This window comes from Tursiops truncatus, chromosome 16 (assembly GCF_011762595.2).
Source record: "Tursiops truncatus isolate mTurTru1 chromosome 16, mTurTru1.mat.Y, whole genome shotgun sequence".
NCBI lineage: Eukaryota > Metazoa > Chordata > Mammalia > Artiodactyla > Delphinidae > Tursiops > Tursiops truncatus.
In genome coordinates, this window is record NC_047049.1 from 72,492,947 (window position 1) to 72,512,132 (window position 19,186).

The 19,186-nt window shown below is 49.6% G+C and overlaps 2 protein-coding genes across 8 annotated transcripts in view; one reads left to right on the top strand and one right to left on the bottom strand.

The window, feature by feature from the left end:
• The first annotated feature begins 4,288 nt into the window (after positions 1-4,288).
• The window catches only part of RASGEF1A (RasGEF domain family member 1A), a 276,356-nt gene continuing 261,458 nt past the window's right edge, over positions 4,289-19,186 (top strand). Inside the window, exons 1-2 of one of the 3 annotated variants that reach the window (XM_073793596.1) lie at positions 4,289-4,445; positions 9,856-9,946. The gene's annotated coding sequence lies outside the window, so the exon portion shown is untranslated. Of the gene's footprint in view, positions 4,446-4,465; positions 4,834-6,938; positions 7,052-9,855; positions 9,947-19,186 lie in introns of those variants that run through there. The other 2 variants (XM_073793593.1, XM_073793591.1) reach the window with 2 other exon arrangements.
• Positions 6,068-10,102, bottom strand: FXYD4 (FXYD domain containing ion transport regulator 4). Of its 5 annotated transcripts, none has more exons than XR_004522573.2 (8): positions 9,888-10,102; positions 8,445-8,504; positions 7,767-7,799; positions 7,629-7,652; positions 6,855-6,929; positions 6,713-6,749; positions 6,414-6,583; positions 6,068-6,257 (listed from the first exon to the last, which is right to left on the bottom strand). XR_004522573.2 is itself a non-coding variant. In XM_033842120.2 (8 exons), exons 2-8 carry the CDS (start codon positions 8,482-8,484, stop codon positions 6,238-6,240), a joined length of 267 nt encoding a protein of 88 aa, XP_033698011.1. In that variant the 5' UTR covers positions 8,485-8,504; positions 9,888-10,102; the 3' UTR covers positions 6,068-6,237. The 5 variants fall into 5 exon arrangements, 1 of the variants encoding a protein (XP_033698011.1); XM_033842120.2 differs by having other exon boundaries at positions 6,414-6,451; XR_012326656.1 differs by lacking the exons at positions 8,445-8,504; positions 9,888-10,102 and having other exon boundaries at positions 6,414-6,749; positions 7,377-7,652; positions 7,767-7,975.

Genomic DNA, 19,186 nt, shown 5'->3' on the forward strand with positions numbered 1-19,186 from the left:
AGAACACATTCCCTGTCTTTTTCCAAGTGTGTATAACTCCTGTTCTCTGTTACAATACAGTCTGGAGAGACATTGATCACCTTGCCATGATCCACTATATTGATGACATGCTCATTGGTCTTGGTGAGGAGGAAGCAGTGAGTACTTGGGATGCCTTAGGAAGACACCTACCTGTGTGCTCGGGGGTGGAAGAATTCAGGGCTCTGCCATGTCAGGGACATTTTCAGGGTCTAACGGTTTTGGGCAGGGATTGGCTAACTAGGGTCCATGGGCCAAATCTGGCCTGCTGCCTGTATGTATAATTAATGTTTTATTGGTACACAGCCATGTGCATTCGTTTATTTTGTCTAGCCTGCTCTTGAGCTACACCGGCAGATAGATGAGTAGTTTCATCAGAGACCATGTGGCCCACAAAGCCTAGCAGACACTTACTCTCTGAGCCTTTATAGGAAATGTTTGCTGACCTCTGGACCTGGGCAGAACTGGAACATTTCCTCCAATGGAAAGGTCAAGATACTGCATCACCAAGAAAGAGGCATAACTGTTGGTAGGACCTTTTGGATTTGGAGAAACCTTATTTTACACTTGAAAATAGTGCTCATACCCAATTACCAGGTGACTAGAAGGCTGCCTGGATTCTGCAAGCTGCTCTGCCATCTGCTACGAAGGACAGAGTAGGCTCCATCATCCAGGTATCTGTTCTAAATGGTTTTGTGTGGTGTCTCTGATGTCTCACTACACACTGGCAGCTCAGCCCCTGAGTGGTAGGAATCAACACGACGTTCTCTGCAGCAGGGAGCCGTTTACTATTCAAAGCAGCTCCTGGATGTACTGTGCTCACCCTGCACTGAGTGTTAGCAGTTGCATCAAGTCCTGAAGCTCTTCTACGGTATCTGAGTTTTGATTTTAGTTTTTGTGTAAAAATTCTTGGACATTTTGTTAGACTTGTTTCTAGGTATTTTATTATATTTTAAATGGTGTCTTTTAAATTTCTCTTGCTGAGAGTTTGTTCCTGGGACTAGAAATACAAGGATTAAAAAAAACAAAACAAAACTGGATTTTTATATTGACCTTTGTGGTCTTGCTAAAATCTTTTACCTATGCTGATTTAAATGTAGATTCTTTGGATTTTCTACAAAGTCATGACATTTGCAAATAATGACATTTTGATTAATTTCTTTCTAATCCTTATGCACTTTTTTCTTTGCCTTGTTGCAAAGAAAGGTAAGTTTATTTTTTATCATTAGGAAATGTGATGCTGAACATTTGGGGTCAGAGGGCATCTTATTGAAAGCTTTCAATAATATTCCTCCATTAAAATACTGGTTTTTGGTTGCATACCCTTTATTTAGGAGATTTCCATTTACTTAAGGTTTAGTATAAATTTATTTTTTAATCGCTAGTAAATGTTGGATTTTATTTAATACTTTTTCCTTCTTGTGTGTCTTTATTCCTTTTATCTATCTTCCAATCACCCGTTCTCTTCAGCTAAGTCTAATTGGTTGTTAAACATCTGTTATGTTTAAGAACTGATGAACTTTTAGTTGTAAAATTTTCTTAATTTTTTTACATAATGTAGAAAAATTAATTTTTTCACAATTCTGGTGGCAAGAAGCCAAAATTAAGGTGCACGCAAGGCCATTCTCCCTCTGAAGTCCCTGAGGAAGAATCCTTGCCTCTTCTAGCCTCGGTGCCTGCCGGCAGTCTTGGTGTTCTTTAGCTTGCAGCTGCATTCTTCCCTCTCTGCATGGGGTGGCACACGGCCTTCTCCCTGTGTCCAAATTGTCCTCCTTTTAGGGGGACACCAGTCATTGAATTAGGGTCCATCCTAATCCAGTATGACCTCTTTTTAAAATGATTATATCTGCAAAGATTCTATTTCCAAATAAGGTCACAGTCTCAAGTACTGGGGATTAGGAATTGAACATACCTTTTTGGAGGACACAATTTAACCAAAAACACAGGTTTAATTTTCTTCTGAAAATCTCCATATAGCTCATTCCTTGAACACATTACTGACAGTTTTTAAAGTCTGATCGTTCCAACATCTGCATTTCTGTGTTTATGTTGTCTGTCTGGCTTAAGTTTGTCTTTTATGCATGGATATTTTTGGTAGGGTACCGGATATTGTGTACTTAAGTTGTAGGCATAGGATGACTATAAGACCTGTGTGTTGTTATTATCTGTGAGGGGATTGGTGGAAGGAATTCAACCAGATTTCTTAAAATTACCCTGAGAAGATGAGAAGCCTAAAATGACCAATATGCATTCGGTGGGAATCATAAAACAACAATCTGAAAACAAGTAAACCTGTGAGCCCAAACTCAGAAAATTCTTCAGGTGCCAATTTGAATTTACATTATTGTAGGGGTAGGAGACCATATCAAATAAATCAGTAAAATATAAGTAGTATGTGAATTAGGGCCGAGTACAAAGAGAAGAAGCAGTGAACAGTGATGAGAGCTCACATGTTGGTGGTACAGCTATAGAGTGGCCCGGCAAAGGGCAGGGCCTAAAGGAGGAAGGGAATTGGTGATGCAGGGATGCTGGGGAATTGGGACAATGTCCAGCAGAGGGAGGGAAGCGCAGTGCCCTGAGGTAAGGCTGCAACCCAAGCTGTGTTCATTAATACAACACTGCCTGGGACTACTACTCAGCAAAACAAAGTAATGAACTATTGGTTCATGTAACAATCTGGAGCTCCAGAGAATTACAGAATACTCTGATTGTATAACAGACTTTTATCCTTGATTATTTCTGAGTGCTGGGTTAGAATTTGGTTTATCTTCTAAGTGAGCTATCTCTGTAATGTTCCAGTTTTCTGTAATAAGCATGAGAGATGCTTGCATTCGGAAAAAAATAAGATTGTTTAAATAAAAAGTGGGGAGGGATACATAGTCCCCAAGAAGGTACAGTCCTTGGGGTCTCTCTCAGATAGTGATAAATACCAGAAAAGGCAGTGTAGCCTAGTCGTTCAGAAATGGCTCAGGAGTAAGATGACCTGTGAGAACCTAGGTCTCTTATGCACAGTGGGCATAATATGAATCCACATCACATAGGCTGCTGGGAAAATCAACACGTGTGAAGTGTTTGTAACAGTGCCCATAAAGTACTAAGTGTTCAATTACCCTTTGCTTTCTCTGGTTCTTTCCTGGTCAGCCCCTCATCTAGGAGATGACAAGAGGTGGGAATTGAGACAAAGCCAGCCTCCCTACACTCCCAACCCCCTGTTCCCCAGGGAAAACAGGCCCAAGGAAGGGGTCTCTGAGGCACAGCAAGTAATTCCACACGGTGAAGCCTGGGCAGAGGCTCCTCCCGTCCTATGACTGACTACCTTTCCCACTCCCTACTCCTGGGAGGGAAGAGAGGAGAGCTTATTTCCCTTGGGAATCAGCAGCCCAACTCCAGGGCCCATGTGCCAGACTCACAGGCTAACACTGCCTCCATCCTGCATGGCTCTCTCCTGCCACCTTCCCATCACAGTCCGTGACTTTTCCCAACCATGATTAACCCAGGCTCCCAGATGCCCTCCATGAGCCCCTTGCCCCAGCCTTGGTTGGACAGGTAGAATCAGCCTAAACCAACAGGCAGGAGCCTGTACTGTAGAAAGCCAGGCTCACTGACTTGACAATGACGGAGCTGCACACGTTGGGGGTATGGGGGTCGTAGGTCCCTTCGGTTGCTCATGGGACGTGAGGAAACTGGCGTTTGTTCAGGCGAAATTGGACAGGCTGTTTGGCAGGCTGAAAGTAGATCATGACTGTGTGTAGCTGGTCTCCACCGCAAAGCGGAGCTGGGAAACCAAACCGTTAAGATGGATGTGGAATATTGCGCCAGAAACCCCTCTTCCGGGGCTGGTCGCCCGGGTAGGAACTGAAGCTGAATCTCGCGTCAAAGTGATTTAGGTTACCCTGGCAGCATGGGGTTTTCTTCTTACTGATTGGATTTCAAACAGCAGAGCATCTCACCGTTTGTGATGGTAGGAACCCGAGTTTCTAAAAGAAAGCAGTTGTCGGTCACTCAGAAGGGGGCGTTCTGCCAATATCGCTTCCGCGTCTGCCACTCTAGCCCCACGTAAGGCCACAGACTTTGCTTTCTTAGGCGGAGCTCATTTTTACATTCTCCAATGCAACCCATTCACACCAGCATCCTCCTGTGTCCAAGGAGGAGAGGGACATGCACCCCACTCCCCAGGACGAAAAGGCGGGGTCGGAGGCTGCCTTTGGGCGGATGACGCTGCGGCGCGTCCGGGCTACGCCATTCCTTGGGATCTGCGCGCCTGCGCTCCTGCCTTCTTCCTGCCGCCGCATGCGCAGATCCGGGTCCCCCGATTGATTCCCAGCTCAGGATGGGGCAAAATTCTCCCTGCAGTGGCCGCACCTGCTTCCTCGTTGATCTCATCACTTACGTGCCAGTCACACCGACGTTCCTCTGGTCCTCAAAAGGCAAGAAACCATTGTTCCCTCTACCAGGAAAGAAGTTTGCGCAGCTGGCCCCTCCCACCATTCACCTTAGAGGATTCAGCTCAGATGTCACTTCTTGACCTGACCACATCACCCACTGCTGCCCATGCACCCAGCCGCTGCAGCACGCTTGTTTTACTTTCTTCATAGCATGTATCTGGTTCAGAATGCTGGGATCTTAAAGGCCTAAGAGGCCCCCCGTAGCTCCCTGCCACACTTCCCTCACCTACCTTGGACCGTGAGTGGATGCAATTTCAGCCAGGTATCCTGAGTCCCACTCAGGTTCTTGGAGTTCCTGCTGTAGCTCTGGGCCAGCCTTGGAACTGTCCCCTCATCCTGCTTATGTGACCTATTCAAGGGCCCTAAACAGGTCTGTGATCCTCATTTTTATTTATTTAGGCCACACTGGGTCTTAGTTGCAGCACACGAGATCTTTGTTGCGGCATGCGTGTGGGATATAGTTCCCCGACCAGGGATTGAACCCGGGCCCCCTGCATTGGGAGTGCGCAGTCTTACCCACTGGACCACCAGGGAAGTTCCTGTGACCCTCGTTTTTAGATCTCAGGGCCTGGGAGGGCTGCAGACCAGGAAGTGGGGTCCTCAGCATCTAGAATCCCTTGTGCTGGCCTCCTGACTACAGCCAACAAGTCTTGGATCCACTATACTTTCCAGAGGATCTAGTACCACGCTGGGAAATGGGTGGAAGGTTTGGAGCAGGGCACCATTAGAGAGCTGGCTTGAAGCAACACCAAGACAGGTGGCTGCCCCATCAGCCCAGTCCCAGACTGTGAGCCACTGCCTGGCAGGGACAGGGCAGACGTCTGCTGCCCCAGCCTGTCTCCACCCCAGGGTCTCTGCCAGTATGCCTCAGCTCCTCCCACCTTAGGATATGGAGGTTGGCAAGCGGGGTGAGGCTGCAGGATGAACAGGCTGCCCAGGTGGGAGAGCCGTTTCCCCAGCCTCACCCCGTGCATGCTGGAGCCTTTCAAGTGAGGTATTCCAGAAATGGACTTTGGACATACTGAGACCCAGATTGGCATGGATGGGTTTTGTTTCTAAAATGCACTATGCAGGGCTTGCTGGGATGTTGCTTATAGTGGGGGTCTCACGGGACATTACCTAGAGTGGGGGAAGGGTTCATGGGTTGGTCTGAGAATTTCATAGGGTTTTACTGGGGTGAGTTAGTGAAGAAATTGCTCCATTTCCTGGGCTGTGTGAGCACTCACTGAGTGAGGTGGGGTCTTAGCAGAGGGCAAACGACTGGGGATCATTCTAGGTTACAGGATGTCATGGGTATCTGGGTCATCGGGACTTACAAGGTCTCCAGGCAAGGTGTGGAAATTGTAAGGTTCTTTGATAGAACATTGAGATGTCTTGCATCATGCATGGGTGAGGCAGGAGATCAATTATCAGGAGGTCCTCAAAGTGGGGGGCATGCTGGGAATGGCTTCAGGACAGATATGTGGCAACAGGATGCATCAGCAATCTATGGGACACCCCCCCCTCCCACTGAGGGGCCTGGACTTTCCTGAGCAAGATTTCCTTGTCCCTTTCCAGCCTGCCTGTCCCTAACCAGACACACAGAAGGTCATAAGACCACAGGAGGGAGGAGAAAAGTTTAATTTAGAAATAAGCTCTGGACAGCCTCCTGAGCATAAGGGAGCCTAAGGGCCCACCCTCAGAGAGAAAGGCCATCATGAAGGGTAAAGTCCCCCAAGGGGGAGGGGACAGTATGGGAGCTGGTGCAGGAAGTGCCGTGAAGCCGGTCCTGTGCTCAGCAGGTACTGGCAGAGCCTGTGGAGAGAATGGAGGTCAGATCTTCACAAACTGGGTCACTCCACGGACACCCCCCTCAGCCTCAGGTGACCCCAAGGCAGGCTGGCTCAGGCAGTCTCAAATTATATGGCTATCCTGCCTGAGTGCCTGGAAGCCTCTCGAAGCCTGTCTCACCTGGAGTGATGAGTGGAACAGCTTTCTCGGGTAAGGAGCTGAGAAAGGAACACGTCAGATTAGCATCCTCAAGCCTCTGTCCTTTTCCCCCACCAAGATTCCTGGTGCCACTTTACACAATACGAAGGGTCAGAGCTTTCCCTGATTTGGGGTCCTTCAGGGTTGATGATCTGTGAATGACAAATCCCACTGCAAGCCCAAGGACAGCCCGGGGGCTGTCCTCTTTCTCCAAATTGTAGGGCTTTACCGCCAAATAGCTCTGCTCTGCTCAAGGTGCACACAACAGGGCCCTGTCTCACCTGTGCTTATGATCTTGCTTGCATTTGCATTTGCCACCTGTGAAGGAAGAGACAGCCAGTTCAAAGAGCCCGGGGAGCCTGAGCCACCCCCTTCCCACCCGCTCCCCACCCCCACCCCGGCCCCGCCAGTCCCACTGCTCACTCAGGGCGAACAAGATTCCAGCGATGCACAGGAGCGCCGCACAGATCACCCCGCCCAGCTGCAGGCCTTCCCAGTCTAGAGGAGCATAGAGAGTGAGCTGGCACCAGCCTGGCTCCAGCCCAGTCGTTCAACAGATAGTTATGACCACCTGCTTGTACAGATGCACTTACATTCCAGGCAACAAGAAAGACAAGCCAGTAAGTACATCATCTAATATCTGGTGGGAACAAGTGATAGGAAGAAAAAACAAGCAGAAGAGCACAGAAAAAGAATGGGCTTTGAAGAATGATCCAGGAAGGCTTTTCTGAAAGGTGGCATTTGAGCTGAGACCTGGAGCACATGAGGACTGTGTTGGGGGACAGTGCCAGGCAGAGCGAGCGGAAACCTGCTTGGGGCGTTGTCAGGCAGCAAGGAGCTGGTCCTGGGGAAGGCAAGAGAGAGTGAGTTGAAGAAAGGAGATTAACCAGGTGCCTCTAGCCCCTTTCCCCGGAAGTCTTCCTAAACATCCTGTGGGCACCTTACCTCCTTGCTGGAATGAAGTTCTCCCAAAGACCATGTTATGAGTCGGCCTGTCACTCTTCTGGTCGATGACGACGATGACGATGACTCTGGTTCTTTAATCCCCAGTCTCAGCCCCATCCTGCCCCTCCTTCCCTGTTCCCTCAAGCCCCTTTCTGTCTACACTGGGCTCCACATCACCCCTCACCAACCCCTAGCAAAGAGGTCCAGGATAGGCAAGGGTAGGGGTGGGGGGCAAGGGATATCAGCTCTTACCATAGTAGAAGGGACTGCCTTTATCTGCAGGAAAGAAAACATGAAAAAAATAAATAAGGACCAGAGCCAGGAGGCAGGATGTGGGGTCTTAGGGCCAGCTAAGGCAGGGCCAGCAGGGCAGTTTGGGGCCTTACTCACCAACCAGGTCATTGGCTTCCAGGACGGGCAGGCCTGGGTGAGAGAAGCAGAGGGATTGGCTGTTAATTCATGGCACTGGTCTCAAAATGAATCAGCAGCCAGGACCCCAGCCTAGAGGCGCAAGGACAGCCAGCTTCGTTGGGACTCTGGGGAGGTGGGATGAAGGGGCCCTGAGGTCACCGGTTCCTTTCCTCACACCTTCCCCACCCCCAAACAGACCTGGGATTTTGTCTCCTACTTCCTGGTCTTTGTGCCCGCCCCCACCCCCACCCCCGCCCTCGGTCCCCACCCCCCAGCCCTTCCAGCAATTTCTCAGGCTTCCTGCTATTCTTTCTTACACTCAAAATGGGATGGTGTGTTGGTATCTTTTTACCCTCTCCTGAAAAGCTTTCTACACAGGTCCTGGCTAATGCTCTGCCTCCTAAAGAAGTAGGGAATGCTGTTCTCTTCACACCAACAGATGGTTAGCTCCCAAAGTTCCATTAACCTGGGTAACTTTTGCAATAGCTACTTCCTACCTGTACCGTTACTTCCTTTATGTTTCTCTTTAAGTTGACAGTTGAAATGAAAACACATTCATTCAACATCAGGCCCCCTTTGTGAGATGCTGTCCTGGTTTTCACAGCCTTGGTGGGTGGGTGGGTGAGTGACAGCAGGGTCACCTCTGGGAGGACTCACCTGCCAGCAGGAGGAGAAGGCCCCGGACCACTCCCTCCATGACACAGCGGCAGGACTAGGCTGCAGGGGAAGGGGGCAGGCTGGGGTCAGACAGCCCCGACCGGCCCCAGGCTCACGGCACTTGGTGGCACAAATCTCAAGGCTGCCCTTGCTTATGGGGTCGACTTGGAAAAGTTACTAATTTGTTTCCTTGTCTAGAGATGATAATAGTAATGCCTTGTGGAGTTAAGTGCTTAGAGCAGTGCCTGTGCATAGTAAGTGCCATATGAGGTTTTGTTAAAATCTCGTAATCAGATGCCTGACACACCATCAGGAGAGCAGGGCTGCTGTTCTAACTCAGGCTTTGGTGCCTGCCTTCCTGACCCCTGGCTTAAAGGGCTAAGGTTGTCAGGCCTCGGGCTATCCAAAGGTCTGGGCCTGGGGCACTACCAGGCTGAATTCCAAGATAGCCTCCACCTAGGGCATGCCCAGGACTCCTCTGAGTGAACAGCTGGGCAGGGGAAGCGGAGGCATTAGGGGCAGGTGCCAGGGACAGGTGCCAGGGACAGGCAAGAGCCTCCCACCTCAGCCCTGGCCAAGCCCTGCTCCAGGTAGCCCCAAATTCCACTCTCAGAGTACAGACTGCTGTTGGCAGGAAACTGCCTGTTGGGTGGGACATGGCTCCTTCTTTCTCCTTAGGGTGGGAACTATCCATATCTTCATTTACTAGTCCCTAGGGTGGCTGTGTCCTTGAGATAAGACCGCTACCAGCTTTCTGCCTATTGTTAGCCTCAGGCAGGCATAGGGGTCGTCAGTGTTCCAGACTGCAACCCCAGTTATTACGTGCCAAAGAATTCCTCTCTCAGCCACTTAACAGCTGTGTGACTCAGCTGGGTTACTTAACCTCTCTGTGCTTCAGTGCCCTGTAAAAATGAGGATAATTATAATAGCAACCTCATAAGGTTATAACTGAATTACATGAGTTACTACATGTTAAGCCTAAGAATAGCGCGTAGCACATAGTTAAGTACTGAAACGTGTTACAATAAGTAAATGTACAAGTACACGGGTCCTTTTGCCATAGGAAGGAGGAACTATTAACACGCTCCTTGGGAACATGGGGGTCTGTTGGCTCTGAGCAATTTCCAAACCTGGCCCTCCTTTGGCCAATCTGTCTCTCCCTGCCCCTTCCACCACCCTGGAATTCCTGGATCGTGAGGGTCACAACTCCACTTTACATATTCTTTGGCCAAAGACTGGCTCCTGTTTCCTCTAGCCTCCACCCCACCTTCCTTCCATATGACAGTGGGCACAGAGCAGGCAGCCTCCAGTCCTCCAGTCCCCCAAACACATGCGCGTTACTGAGAATACTCAGGCAGCTACCACCCCTTCCTCAGACTGATACCCCCTCTGCCCCCACCCCTTTTCCTAGGAGCCCTGAAGTCCTGGTGGAAACTTGCTCACCTGAGAGCTGAGTGCAGAGAGCTGGTCTGAGGAGGCTCCTGGAGCTGCGTCCAGCCCAGGTGGGTTCCAGCTTTTTAAGCCCACAGCCCCGCCCAGGGCAACAATACTCTTGGGCCGAAGGAACTGGTCAGATTCCTTAAGATTCCTGCGGCTCCCTCTCCCCAGTGCACTCTTAAAGGAGACGGCTCACCTGCCACACCCGCCGAGCAGAGGGAGGGCCTCAGGCCCTCTCAGAGGCTAAGCGGAGGGAGGGGAGGGATGGGCCTCAGACCCGTCTTGTGAGAAGGGGGCTTTCAGTTTCTTTAGCTCACCTAGATCCTAAACGAGGGGCCCAGAAATGTGTGGAAGGGGACAAGATATTTCTGGGTACTTGGGCCAGAAGTGCGGGTTCCAGGACTTCTGGGGGGCAGGCGTTCCGGGAACATCGTGTCAGCGAGACGGTGGGGCTGGCCTTGAGGCTCCATTCGCTTGGCCGTCGCATCGCTTTTCCTTGGACTGGGTTTCACTGGGGGGAGATCTGGGGCTGATGGGCACCCCACAGGATCGCCCACCCTCTGACCACATCCTGACAACCACTTAGCCCCTGGAGACCGGAAGCTGTAGTTAGAAGCCCCCCGCCCTGTCCTCGCTTCCTGCCTGCTGTGGGGGAGGGGGGGCGAGGGGAGGACCACCGGCCTGGGATGAAGAGTGGGCCGCCTCCCTCGGCAGACCCCCGCGCCTGCCTTGTGCACCGCTGGCCAAGCTCTTCCTGTCCCTCACCCCACCATGTGCCTTCGACCTGTGCCCTCGACGCTGGACAACCACGGGCCCCTCTATTCTGCTGTCCCGCCTCCCTGATTCCTCTCTTTTCACCCTCTTCTCCCACTGCGCAGTGACCAACTGAAGCAAGACTGTTGCCGCCCTTATTCCCAATACTGATAAATAGATTTTGATTGAATTGTTGAGTCACTGAGGATAGGAAGCCACCAGCAGCTCCCAGTGCTGGGGGTCAGAGGGCAGGACAGAGCCCTGAAAGACAGGGTGGGAAGGATTCAGGTGAGTAGGAAGCCGGAGGGCCTTCCTAGTGCAAACATGTTGCACCTCCTCACGAAAACCTTCCATGGTGCTTCCTATTTTCAAGATTCGGTTCTTGCACAGAGCTTAAGACCAGGGCTCCCGGACCAGAAAGAGCTGGGTGTGAAGCCCAGCTTGCCACTTGCTCACTGGGAGATCTCTGGCAGCTCCTTCATTATGAGCCTCAGTTCCCTCTCCTCTAAGATGGAGTAACGGGACTTCCCTGGTGGCGCAGTGGTTAAGAATCCGCCTGCCAAAGCAGGGGACACAGGTTCGAGCCCTGGTCCAGGAAGATCCCACATGCTGCGGAGCAAGCCAATGCGCCACAACTACTGAGCCTGTGCTCTAGAGCCCGTGAGCCACAACTACTGAGCCTCCGTGCCACAGCTAGTGAGCCTGCGCGCCTAGAGCCCGTGCTCTGCAGCAAGAGCAGCCACCGCCATGAGAAGCCCGCGCACCGCAAAGAAGAGTAGCCCCCGCTCGCCGCAACTAGAGGAAGCCCGCGTGCAGCAACGAAGACCCAATGCAGCCAAAAATAAATAAATAAATTTATTTATTTAAAAAAATAATAAAATGGAATAACAACAGGACATACCTTTGAGGTTTGGGGTGGAGGGGCTGCAGTGGCACGGGGCCAACCCATGACCAGCCCTCAATTTGTATGTGTGGAATGAATGCTTTCCAGGCCCTGTGTGAGGAGAATTTGTGAACCTCGAGAGTCAGAAGAACCAATAATAGCACATACTTTGGAGACAAATCCAGGCTCTGTTATTTACTTGCTATGTGCACTTGAGCAACTGACTTACCCTATTCCTGCCTATTTGCTCATCCATGAAGTGGGAACGATGACTGAGCCGACTTTGAATGTTTGTTGTGATGATGACATCTGATTATGCTGCTCAGTTCACAGGGGCTGTTCTTGTAGCTGCGAATGGCCCTGATATACACACAGTAAGATCTGCAGCATGAGAGAAAGGGGGTCATCATTAGAGAGACCCCCATGGGGTAACTGTGCTCCAGAGAAGATAATGGTCTTGCTTAAGGTCACACTGTGCCATGGTAGCAGAATGGAGACTCAGCTCAAGTTTCCAGACTCCTCCGGTGGGGAATAAGCAGCAAGAAAGCAGGCATTTGAGGAAGAGGACCCTTTAAGTCCCAGGTGCTTTAGAAGGTCTCCAGGAAGTATGAAAAGGACCTCAGATACACTTCTCCAGAAGGTTCTAGCACTTTTGCCCCATCCTGAAGCTTCTGCCCTCTTTAGGGATCCTCCACTCCCACCCCTATCACCATGAGGTATTTCACCTTTAACAGGTAGAAAGAAAACTTCACCTGAGCCAGGTGGTATTGACACTGGCTCAAGATAGAGGACAGGTTGGGCCTAGGGCAGAACCAGGGAGAGAGAGCCCAGCTACCTGTGTGTGGCTTCTGCAAGCACATAACAGTAAGTCACCACCTCATCTCCCCGTTTTGCCAAAGTTCAGTATAGGTGCATCAGGGCTGAGTATTGCATCTGTCCCCTCTAAGAGGCCCCAAAGGCCAGACACACACTCAGCAGTGGGCAACAATGCCTTCCACACTGGAAGTGGCACAAGTCAGGTCCCAAGCTAATGAATTTAGCTTCTTAGATGTTAAACCCAGCACTTATAAATAGTCATGAAACTGGGTGTAGAAAATTTTAAAAGCTTTGTGTATTAAGAAGTGTCTCATTTGTTAGGAGTATTTAGGATGAACAACTGTGTTCTCAAGGTGTGATTCCTGAGGGGCTAGACTGGCAGTGAAGGCTGTTTTCAGGAAGTCACTTTCGAGGAGGGCTGGCCACTTGCCCTGCTTCTTGGGCATGCATTCCTTATCAGAATTTCTGGAGCCATCCCTTTGGGTCTGATTTCTTTTCTTTTTTGGGGGGGCTCACCAGACAGCCTGCAGGATCTTAGTTCCCCCACCAGGGGGAAATGCCCTCGGCATTGGGAGCACGGAGTCTTAACCACTAGATGGCCAGGGAAGCCCCTGGGTCTGATTTCTTACCTACTAGATGGGAAAGTTGGGTGAGAGGCACTGAGACCTACAGGGAAATCAAAACTCCAATGATGAAAGGCTGGGAGGAGTGGGTGATGGAGAGCCAGCCTGAGTTGGGTGGGTGCAGATGAGAACCTAGAGGTATCAAAAAGAGAGAAAGCTGCAAGATCCAGCTCTGAACTCTCTCTTCCCCTTCTGGACTCAGTGCTGCAAATGATACAAAAGACCTTGTGTGGAAGGAGGGAAGTCTGTTGCCAAGAGTGGCCGCCTGAAAATCGGCACTCACACCCAGGACTCTCTTCTGCTCACGTCAATCACTGCCGCAGCCCCTCACACTCCCAAACGGTGCTTTTCCCCTTCTCTAAGCACTACCGATTGCTCTGCGAAGAACATAGATGCATCCTCAAAGTCATTAATTTCCCTGAGGAAAGGTAATAAAACAGGAATTATCTAAGATTGACCAGAGATAAAGGGAAGTGGATAGCATCAAGCCTGGCACATAATAGGAACATGACGTGTTTTCTTCCTAACTTACAAGATGAACTGAATGTCACAGGCATCAGTAGGAAGCTGAGATTGTCTATTTTGAAGGGTCTGGTAGAATAGGGAAAAGACCCCATTCATGAGAGAACAAGAATAGAGGGAATCTCTGCCCTCTGAGGCTTCTGCCAGTTTCTGAGACATACTGAACTCCCACCTGGACCACTTCCTGTGCTGTCTCCCTCAGGAGCCCCCTGTTCTTCTTTCCCCTCTCTCTAACATGTCCTGCAGGTCCCCCTCTGTGTGCTCAGGGTGCTGGGCTCCTTGCCCACAGGTCTGGGTCTCACTCCGTTTGAGGACCGTGGGGAAGGAGGCAGCCTAACTCTGCTCACCTGCCTACCAGTGTTAGAGCAGGAGGTGAGTGGGTGTAAGACAGGGTGCAAGGAGGGCCATCTGAAGGGTAGCGACAGTTTGAGGGATGACGGACTTTTGCCGGATCTCGGCCTTGGCTGACTCCGGCGCCCTGGGGAGGCGGCGGAAGGGGCCCTTCACGCTGCAAAGATCTAAGAGCCTTCTAGACGAGGGGATACAGAAACGGTGTGGGGGAGTGTCTCAAGAACGGAGATATGGAGGTCTCTGCGGCAGCCACGCCCCCTCGGAGCCTGGAGTGAAGGTCTGGATCACTTTGGCCGACTCCGGCCAGAAAAGACCTCATAGGCTTCTAGGAAGCCCCTTCCAAGAAGCCATCCGTACCCACTCGCTCTCGTGCAGGCAGTGTGGGCAGGGCTTTCCTGTCGCGAAGCGGTCCCGCCCCTCTTCGTGCGGATTGGCTGCTCCAGTTCACCCGAGTACCTGTCAAGCAGCCGCCCTATTACGCCTGCGCAGCTCTTCTTCCCCCCCCCCCCCCCCCCACGCTGTATCCTCTTGTAATGGTTGGGGCTCTGGTTGAGTCACTTCTGGAGCCTTTGTCCACCCATTTATCCATTCGCGCCTCCGTGATGGCCGCGATCTTCCGGAGGTCGTGGGCTTCAGGACCTGGGACTTTAGAGGCTGTGAGGGATAGCTGAGGTGAAGGGACAGAGCATCGGGTGAGCTCAGGAGGCCAGGGAGGAGGGGGACGAGCGGAGGAGGCGGGCCGCGTGGAGTAAGGCCAGAAAGTCGGCAGTGGACCTTGGAGGGAGGGCTTCAAGCCGGGGAGAGACATTGTTAGATTTGTATTTGAGAAAGTCCTTCGAAGAGTGAGGGTGGGAACCTGTGCATAGAGGAGAGAAGCGCAAGGGTTCACAAAACTGAGATGCCAGGCGACGTCATTTCTCTTCGACTTTTCATTCCGCTTCTGTTAGAGCTCAGAGATGCTTTCCTCCTGCCCCAAGAGTGTCTTAGCTCCCTTGTCCAACTACTGCTCATGTCTCTCAACCAGACTACTCAGCCCTCCATCTTATAATTGAAGTACCTCTTGGGCACACCTCCCAGTCAACAACTTCTGAAATAAAGCTTCCCACTGTGTCACCTCCCCTATACCCACCCTTCTCTATTTCAGTGTTCTCTATCTCAGGTCACTCCCGTATCCACCTGGTCACACAGGCCACCACCGAGCACATCATATGGGGATTATCACTGACGTGTGTCACTCCCTCAGACTATGACCCCCTTAGGGGACTAGCACCCCGAACTCTGGGTGCATCCACAATGGCAGCCTTGGTGAGAGCTTGCTACCTGGCAGGCTGCTTTCCAGCGCTGACTTTCCATGTGTTAACTCATGTCATCCTCACAACAACCTTTCCAGGGAGGACTCTCACCCCATTTCAGGATGAGGAAATGAGGCCAAGAGAGATTAAGAGAAGCACCCGGCCTCATAGCTGGAAGTGGTGGCCCCAGAACCAGCCCTTAATCACCACTCTCCACGTTAATTTGTGCATGTGATTTATTTTGAATGTGATTTAAAAACAGCTTTGTTGAGGTATGAATTCACGTACCAACCAATTCTCCCACTTAAATTGTACAATTTCAATGTTTTTTAGGATGTTTACAGGGTATATATATATATAATATAATATATATATTATATTATATATATATATTTCTCTTTGGTGTGCATGCATGTGTGTGAATTTTAAGCTGATGGCTATTTAGACATTTTGTGTCAATAAATGTACATTTTATTTTCACTAAGGTGCCAATTGTGGAAAAGTTTGTATCACTATGCATGTACTATGTGTACCATGCTTTTTTCTTTTTCTTTTTGGCCTGTGCCACGTGACGTGTGGGATCTGAGTTCCCCGACCAGGGATCAAACCCGTGCCCCCTGCAGTGGCTCGAAGTCTTAACTACTGGATGGAGAGGGAAGTCTCCTGTACCGTGCTTTTTAAATTTAATACATTATAATTTGATTTTACAACTTTCAAAGTATTTTCATTTTAGTATAATTACTTGATATTTATTTACTGATTCAACATGTATTTTGAATTTTACTACTGTTCTGGCACTTCTCCAGGAACTGAAGGTTCCAACTGGGTAATGCAAAGTTCCTGCCTTGAATGGCTGATATTATGATGGGGACAAGTAAGAAAGAGAAATAGATGGTATAATATTTCAAGTATTGATTGACAAATGTAGTGAAGACACATAAAGTGGCTGAGACGTAGAATGATGGGGTAGAGAGACTGCTTTCTTAGATTGGGAGGTTAGAGTTGGTCAGTGTTAGAAACATAGGTTTAAAACATTTGCATGACATAGTGATAAATTTCCCTTTGCCCTTTTTCCCTCGTTAAACTGAGCCAATGAAGTCAAATACATCCCCAGGTTTCAGATTAGAGCATAATTTATGAAGAGTGTCTCTTATCTAGAACCAGTTGCTCTCGTTCCAAGAAATGTGTCTCCTCTACATCTTTGTATAAGTTAGTTATAATAAGATTAAGTGTCTGATTAGGAGAATTACTTATCCGGCAATAATAGGATAAAAGAATGTTTTTACTGCCACTGAATGTTAGGGTTGAAAAACTGAAAACAGTGGCTGAACAGACGAAAGGCACTATGATTGGAAAGGGTCTTAATTCTGTGTTTGTTAGCATTGAACATAACTGTGAATGTCAGTAGTTTCTAGAACCTAAATAATGCATTGAATTTGTGGCCACCTGAAATCTGGATTCAAATGCAATCAAAGCTTAACAAAGTCTTTGTTGTCTCCACTGCAGTAGCTCTTCTAAAAGCCCTGCAACGTTCTGCAGTTATTTGTTATGCAGTTTTACCAATAAACAAATGGAGCTAGTGTTCTGCTGTACTCCAATCAGACTACAAAAGAGAATAACAAGTACCTCCAAGCAATGTTTACCAAATTAAAATGAACCACTGAAGTTGAAGTTTAGTAAACAATGGGAAATAAACAAATCATATTTTAAAAATTGAGTAGCAGTTTTAACTTTTTTCCTGTCATGTAGAACGTCTTGTAGTTTCATGGATAAAGTCTTGAGAGCGATTACTTGCCTTCAAGTTCTTAATAAACTAGTAAAATATTAATATATTAACTTCTAATGATCAACATTGGAATTTTCCGCAGTGAGGGTCTGAAGCCATCCCCCTTCCACCACAGCGCGCTTGGAGAACCAGTTTTGCCGCTAGAGCTGGGTGGAGTTTGCTGTATTCTATTTTTTCATCCATGGTGACTAAGACCTTCTAGGCTCCTAGGCTTGGGCAGAGTGGGATGCACCGCATCTCAGTTCCATATCTAAATTGGCGCACCTGCCTTGGGAAAGAGGCACTGCTTCTAAAAACTGAAATAGTGCAAACATGGTGCCCAGCAGCGATGTAATGACCCAGGTGTGGCGCTCAGAGCACATACACACCTGTCCCAGAAGAGGGGCGAGGGCAGATCCCGGAAGCAGGAGCTGAAGCCGGCCCAGAGCCGGAAGAAAAGAACACAAAGTTATGAACATAATATGTTTGTGTGGAAGTTTATATTTCTTTAGAATGACAAAGCAAAATAATTGCAAAATTTTAAAAGCTGACAACAAAATTTCAAGGATAACAAATATAAAATTAATTGCCTTTTAAAATATCAATCTTAGTGGTAACATTAACTGCATAATCATAGCCACTGCTTCCTATGATAGTGATTTAGAATATTTTATTTTATTTTATTTCTTTTGGCCGCACCTCCTCAGCTTGTAAGATCTTAGCTCCCCGACCAGGAACTGAACCCGTGCCCTTGGTAGTGAAAGCACAGAGTCTTAACCACTGGACCACCAGGGAATTCCCTGGAATATTTAAAATCAGAATATGTAAAATTAGAATCATTTCTATGAGAAAGAATGTTAGATAACTGAGTCTTCTAGCATGACTGACCCACTCTTTAAAAATTTTTTTTACTAATAGTTTAGAAAACTCGCTTTCAGCTTCACAATGTATTACCGCTAATGTCCTGTAAAATTCTGGGGTGTTGTCAAATTCGGGAAAACGTCTATTGAGGGTTTTTCACGTAGGAGCAGCAAGATTTCAGAGTGTTTCACGTTTTGCTTCACGGCGCCCAAATACTCTTTGAATCGACGATGCTCTTTGACCACATTGCTGCCACCAAGCCTCCAGAGGCCTTGGATGGGGCCCTGGGACCAGGTGTGGGGAGGGGGGAGGTGTGGAGCCTGGATAGAGCATGTGTGTAGCTCTGGCCGTGGCAGGCGCGGGCGGGGGCCCCTGAGGAAGGGACCCGAGTGTGACGGAACAGATGTCGGGGAGGCCCCCAAGTGTGGGGAGGGGCCGGACCTTGAGGCGGGGGGCTGGGACGTGTGGGTGGGCCGCCAGGGCTTGGGCGGGGCAGGGGTGTGGACTGCGGAGATCGGGATAATGCAGAGGCACTGAAGAGGGTCTCAGGTGTAGGTGGAGGCCCAGGTGTGGGCGGGCTGGGCTCGTGAGGGAGCTCGGGCGGTGAGGTGGGAGCTGGCCTTGGGCGGAGGGCCGGGTCGTGGGGCCGGAAGCCCCTCAGAGCGTGGGGAGTGGCTAGAGTAGGGAGGGGGGACTTTGAGGCGTGTGACGGTGGGAGATGGCAGGAAATGAGGGAGTCTGGGCGCAGATGGGGAACTCAGCTTGGGGGGCTGGCGGGGAAGGGGCATCTGGCAGTGGATGGAGGCCTGGGCAGGTGAGGCTGGAGCGTGGGACCCTAAGCTTCAGCTTCAGCAGCTTCTGTAGTGCAGAAATGTTCCCACCGGGACTGTTTTTAATAGAAAAACACTAGAAACAACGTTAATCTCCACTGACCACTGACGGGAGATAGATAAGTACACATTTTTGTGGGTTAGAACTTTATTCCACAGTGAAGCGAGTGAACTAGTACGTATATGTACATGGGTTAAGGTGAATACCAGCGAATCAAATGAAACAAAGTTGTAGAGGAAAAACATTTATATATAGCCCAAGTCTGTACTGCCTAGTAAAACTATAAATGAAACTACTAGAATAGATAACAATTTAAAAAGTAAGCGCTCACAGTGGTTGAGAGTCCGCCTGCCGATGCAGGGGACACGGGTTCGTGCCCCGGTCCGGGAAGATCCCACATGCCGCGGAGCGGCTGGGCCCGTGAGCCATGGCCGCTGAGCCTGCGCGTCCGGAGCCTGTGCTCCGCAACGGGAGAGGCCACAACAGTGAGAGGCCCGCGTACCGCAAAAAAAAAAAAAAGTAAGCGCTCAATTCAGCCTGGAAGACTTTCTTACCTACCTCTGGAGGCAAGAAAGGGAGGCTCCACCTATCCCAGTAACAATGGGTCT